Source organism: Pogonomyrmex barbatus, unplaced genomic scaffold (assembly GCF_055798465.1).
Source record: "Pogonomyrmex barbatus isolate J1 unplaced genomic scaffold, ASM5579846v1 scaffold16, whole genome shotgun sequence".
Lineage (NCBI taxonomy): Eukaryota > Metazoa > Arthropoda > Insecta > Hymenoptera > Formicidae > Pogonomyrmex > Pogonomyrmex barbatus.
The window spans coordinates 293,669-298,668 of NW_028297112.1; the positions used below are offsets into that span (position 1 = coordinate 293,669).

The 5,000-nt window shown below is 34.2% G+C and overlaps 2 protein-coding genes across 5 annotated transcripts in view; one reads left to right on the forward strand and one right to left on the reverse strand.

The window, feature by feature from the left end:
• Nucleotides 1–5,000, reverse strand: part of LOC105426143 (lachesin) — a 167,244-nt gene that overhangs the window by 108,020 nt on the left and 54,224 nt on the right. The window contains exon 2 of the mRNA XM_011637233.2: nucleotides 4,840–4,949. Within this exon, the coding sequence (XP_011635535.1) occupies nucleotides 4,840–4,949 (110 nt within the window). The remainder of the gene's footprint in view (nucleotides 1–4,839; nucleotides 4,950–5,000) is intronic.
• Nucleotides 1–5,000, forward strand: part of LOC105431450 (synaptogenesis protein syg-1) — a 157,336-nt gene that overhangs the window by 32,660 nt on the left and 119,676 nt on the right. The gene's annotated exons all lie outside the window — the stretch shown is intronic.

Here is a 5,000-nt window from a genome sequence, read left to right on the forward strand (position 1 = left end):
TTTTTTATTTTACGTACGTTTATCTTTATATTAATATATAATTATAATAATTATATAGATGTTAAAATAAGTTATAACGCATAAAAATATTCAATATATATATATATATATATGGTTTTCGTCACGAATATAGCAAATTTCCGAGAGTCGGAGGACGAAAAAAATCGCCCGTATCCCGGGTAGGAATCGAAATGCGTTTTCTTATCAGGCATCTCTTCCTCGTGCGATTTCCGCAGAAATACCGATCGGCAAAGCCAATATCCTTACATTTCACCAGGGGACTCGGGAACCGCGAGCAACGCGCGGAATAGTATCGGTAAATCGAAGAATTCTCCGTTTAAGAGATACGAGCAGGCCGTATATCGGGCAAGCGACCAAAGAACAATAACGCCGAGGAGAATTTTTACTTCCGGCCGGGTGCATGCCACCGGCCGCGGTGCCGGTGAATTTACATTTTCGTTGGCTGCGCATCGAATCATCGTGTTCCTTCCTTTTTCTCCTTTCCCTCTTTTTTTCCTCCTTCCCCGCGAAAAAAAAACACGCGCACGCGGTCCCCCGCGATTTGCCTGTGTTGAAGCGTGAAAAACCGGCAGTCGTGTGCGCGCATGTGACCAATATATACGCGCGGCTGGTCGACGAAATTAACCAAATAAACCAAATATCACTGAAACCGTCCCGATGAGATACGTGTGAGAAAAACAAATTTTCTGTTCAGCTATAACATTAAGATACACGAGCCAGCCGGGCTCGTGGCGCGTTTCGTTTATACGAGCGATGACAAGCGCCGTATAAGCATTTTTGCACAATCGCAAATAAATATGAAAGACACGGGATGAATTAAATCGGGATTATGTTTTCGTTAGAAACAGATGATCGATACAATAGAGCGTAAATTGAATAAAAATTTGTAAGTGAGCATTAACAATTCACAATGTTGACATTATTATTGATTCATAATGACTGAAATATATATATATATATATATATATATATATATATATATATATATACACTGAGCGAAAACAAAAGTTCTAGCAACTATTCATATTTATGACAATTATGAGATTTAAGTATTTGCAATTATGTTTTTAAAATAATAAAAAGTAGTATTGAGTTGACAATAAAAATATAATCACGTGACAATACATGTGAATTATTAATTGATAGTGAAATAGCATCTCAACTATATAATTACCTAGTTATATACTTTATACAAATAGAATATGACGTTACATTTTTTTTCCAGTTTAAATAAATTTTGTGAAGTAGGCATAAGTCATTGAGTCATTGATAATATCATTGAGAAAACTACATACGGTATACAATACATTAATTTATTTAATAATTTATTAATATTATTATATTTTCTTGGTTCATTTAATTTTATAATTGTTCTTATTACGACTTTATTAGACATTGAGACGTGCGTTATTTATACGCAAATTTTTAATTGCTGGTACAACTTTTTTCTCCGAGTGTATTGAGATTTATGATTATATGAATTATATTTATACGTAAATTTAATTAAATATTAATAAAATAGAAATATGATAATAAAGAACTTTCTAAAAAGATAAAACATTAGAAAAGATATATTGATGTAATAGTTTCTGTGTAATGAAACTTGTGTAATTTATGATAGAAGCGTTAAAATTAATAATGGCAAATGTTAAATTAAATTTTTCTACTGTATTACTGATTAGCTTTTTTTTTGTGTGTAAGAATAATGAATTCTTTAAGAAAGGAAAGAAAATTTCCTGGCGAGGTATCATATTATATCGATATGCAGGATAAAAAAAAAGTTGGTATTTTAATATCTTGATTAAGCGGCTATTTTTCTTGACCGGTGCGTCTTTGATTCGCGAGAATGAACGATTGATCTTTACGATGCCGATGAGGAATAAAAGGAAACTATGAAAATCTCGTTGCAGCATCGATGAGGATTAAATATCGTGAATTTTTCTTCGATAATACGCGGAAGCTCACCTCGACGAGCGATCCAGAAGGCCAGAAAAATGTAGAAATACGTTAAACGCGATAAAATTTTTTCGCGCGTAAATGTACCCGTTAACGACGTCAAGCGCAACTTCAGAGAGATTGCGAAATAATTCGGATTCCCTGGCAATGAATGCAAAATTATATCAAACGAAGTTCAAAGCGATATAAAATATCCCGCCTTGTTCCGCGCGTTCCGCGTGTCCAGAGAGAAAAAAAAGATCTTTGTAATTCATACGCCGCTCATTTCAATTTAGATTGAAATTAGGACTTTTATTTTGTTTCTCGAAAAATTCACAAAATTAATGTAAAATTAAATTCTTCCCCCCTCTCTCTCTCTCTCTCTCTCTCTCTCTCTCTCTCTCTTTCTCTACATTTATATTTACCGCCGCTATCCTCTTTACGTTTGCCGTAGGTATCTATTCGATCGATTCCCGCCGCCAAATTTCTGTTACAGTAAAATTATAATGGCATGTGCCGTTTACGATAAATCGGGAAATCAGGAAATGTTTGCAAGGCTAAAATGGCCCACCAGCGGAGTAACCGATCGATGTAACTCCGGCAGCAATTACTTTCCGTTCGGTATACGCGCGAACCTGAATGCGGTAAACGGTGGACAGAATGATCGTAGAATAAATGTAACGTTGATCTCGGTGAACAGACATGAGGGTTGGTTTAAGTGCGTGTTTAGCGGTTGCGATCCCCGATGGCCTTTTCCACGGGACACTAAAGGGCACTAAGGGGCAGTATAAGGCTCGTAAGGCGGAATGGTAGTGGTGGTGAGAGGTAAACCATTGCACGTACTCAGAGACCACAATATAAAATCACTCCGCGCGCAAGCGTCCGACAAAGTATTGTCCAGTTCGATTTTCGATATGTTTCAATGCGGAAATTCTCACATATCGTCGGAAAGCAAGGTATAAAAAAATATATTGTTTGTGTACAATGCGCGCACTTAATATTAATAATATATGAACAAGTTAAGGATAATTTCTTTGTTTATTCGGGGCGCAGATTTGAATGGATTTATTATCATCAAGACTGAAACGCTCAAGGAAAGGATCTTAGCGATTTTTTTGGATATATTAGAAATTAATACAAAAATCGCTAGATATCTCTACAAGTTTATGGAATAATAGAAAAAAATTTACGGAAAATATCATCTTGAGTTGATGATATTTAAAAATAAATTCTGCAATTTTAACAATCATTTTAATTTCGGAAAACAAAAAATTCTGATTTTTAATAAATGATTCTGAGCATAATCTCGAGTAGAATATGATATTTAAAGTTTATGTCAACTACACCAAGTTCAGAAACGCGATGAAATAAGTATAATTTTGAAACGGCGTGAGTAAAAAGGAAACTAGGCGCATCTTAAACACACCGAGAGAGTGCCTTGCCGGAACGATCGAATTCTTCAATTTGAGACTCGGGCAAACGAGATGACGACTATTCGAGTAGTGCGATGTATAGTGCGAGACGAGCTGGCGCGGATCCAGAAAGTGCCAATTCAATCTTACTTCCCTTTCCGGATGTAAAATTTCAGGTAGCCACGTCGAACTGCCGACAACTTCCGTTGTTCGTTCTTATGCAAGTCTATGTTTCTGGCTCATCCGCGAATACAAACGACGATTATAATAACTCGGTTGCCGCGTTGTTTAACGGTTTTGCATTTCTTCATTTTACGATACACCTTTTACGTTAAATCGTTTAAAATCTTTAGAACCATTATAAAACGCGAGAAACAAAGTTGCAAATTGAGTAGAAAATTCTCAGTTTTATGATAATGAAAACGACGATAACAGGTAAAGTATATTCATATTTATATGTTGAGAAGAGCATTATCGTGTTCGTGGATTACATAATTTTAAAAAAAGTGTGGTAAAAAGAGATGCTCGTATCAAGTAATTTATGTAATCAAATTCGTTGACCTAAAAATGACCAATGTTATTACGATCGTTAACAATGCCATTTTAATCGATCCTAATGCGAGGTAGAACGATATCAAATAATGTAGATGATTAAATTAACTTGAAATTCTAATTTTCACAAATTCTAATTTCACAAATTTAAACTTTTTATAACTCTAATTCCAATCAGTTGTCATTCCGATTCAATTTAAATATCGATAATGATGACCAATTTGATCTATTCGTTGTTTGGTGCACGAAGATATATATTAAATGTAATATTTGATATATATATATATATATATATATATATATATATATATATATACACATGGTATCATTAATTTATTCCGCGTACTATAGCAGCTGAGTGAGATGAGTGCGCCAGATGAGAAAATTATTCAAGATCCTCGAAGATATGTATTTCCTCTTCGCCCTCGATTTTTCTCTAGCATCCCGCGCTTCGAATTTAATGAGGTCCTTTATTGATGAATGACATTTATCAAAGTATCTCGGTATCATCGAACCACGTGATCTAACGATATAACGTACTCATAATTCTCTGCTAACTTAACTTAACTTTTCAGCGGAGATTGAATTTAAAATATCACAAAACGGAAAGTAAAAGGATACGCCGGTCTTTAAAATTTTAATTAAAAGTCGACTGAACAAAATATTGATGTTTAATATTTATCCTAAAACTGTAGTACTGCCCGCTCGTTTTAATAAAATTGATTAAATTTTTAATCTTCGATATTAATGTAGATATACGCGTGTAGTTATTATTGATATATTAACTCTTTTTCTTAGTTGTTCAACAAGCAAATAATATTTTTGTTGAGTCTATTAATAATATCAGAATCGTCGTGTATAAATAAATGTATTACGGTGTAACAGAACGTAATAACAAGTTATTCGTTCACATACGTACCTTAAACGATCCGAGATCTTTCACACTGCATGCCAGTTTGACATTTCGTCCTGCTGGTACTGTAATGTTTCCTATTTCGTCGACAAATTCAGGATCAGGAATGGTGGTGGCTAGAAAAAGAATATTAAACATTAAAGCACACGCATTCAATATGAAGAATA